Genomic DNA, 397 nt, shown 5'->3' on the forward strand with positions numbered 1-397 from the left:
CGCTGTGCCGGCTGCTCCGAGAGCGCCCAGGGCCCGCTCGACCCCGCTCCTCCAGCCCAGCCCCGAACACCGAACACCGCTCCCGGATCCCGGGCTCTCTCCCCCCGCCCTACCGCGGCTCCCAGCGAAGTCCCCGTTCCCCGCAGAGCCGGAATCCTCCGTGCTGTCCCTCCCGGAGCTGGGATCCCCGAACTCTGCGCCCCCAAGAGCCGCGACCCTCCGTTCTCTGCCCCTCCTGGAGCCGGGACCCCCGTGCTCCGTCCCTCCCCCCTCAGACCCCCGTACCCTGCCCCAGCCCAGGAACCCGCGGGGGTCCTGCCCCGGCACCCACCGCGCTGCCCCCGATCACCGCTTCGTGTTTTTTCAGCCGGGACTTGAGGCTCTTCATGGCGCGGCC

General features: G+C 73.3%; 1 protein-coding gene across 2 annotated transcripts in view; it reads right to left on the bottom strand.

The window, feature by feature from the left end:
• Positions 1-391, bottom strand: part of UACA (uveal autoantigen with coiled-coil domains and ankyrin repeats) — a 27,342-nt gene extending 26,951 nt beyond the window's left edge. For both annotated transcript variants that reach the window (XM_033517002.1, XM_015639423.1), the window contains exon 1: positions 332-391. In XM_033517002.1, coding sequence (XP_033372893.1) covers positions 332-388 — 57 coding nt within the window. In that variant the 5' untranslated portion in view covers positions 389-391. The remainder of the gene's footprint in view (positions 1-331) is intronic.
• Positions 392-397: the final 6 nt, after the last annotated feature.

Source organism: Parus major, chromosome 10 (assembly GCF_001522545.3).
Source record: "Parus major isolate Abel chromosome 10, Parus_major1.1, whole genome shotgun sequence".
NCBI lineage: Eukaryota > Metazoa > Chordata > Aves > Passeriformes > Paridae > Parus > Parus major.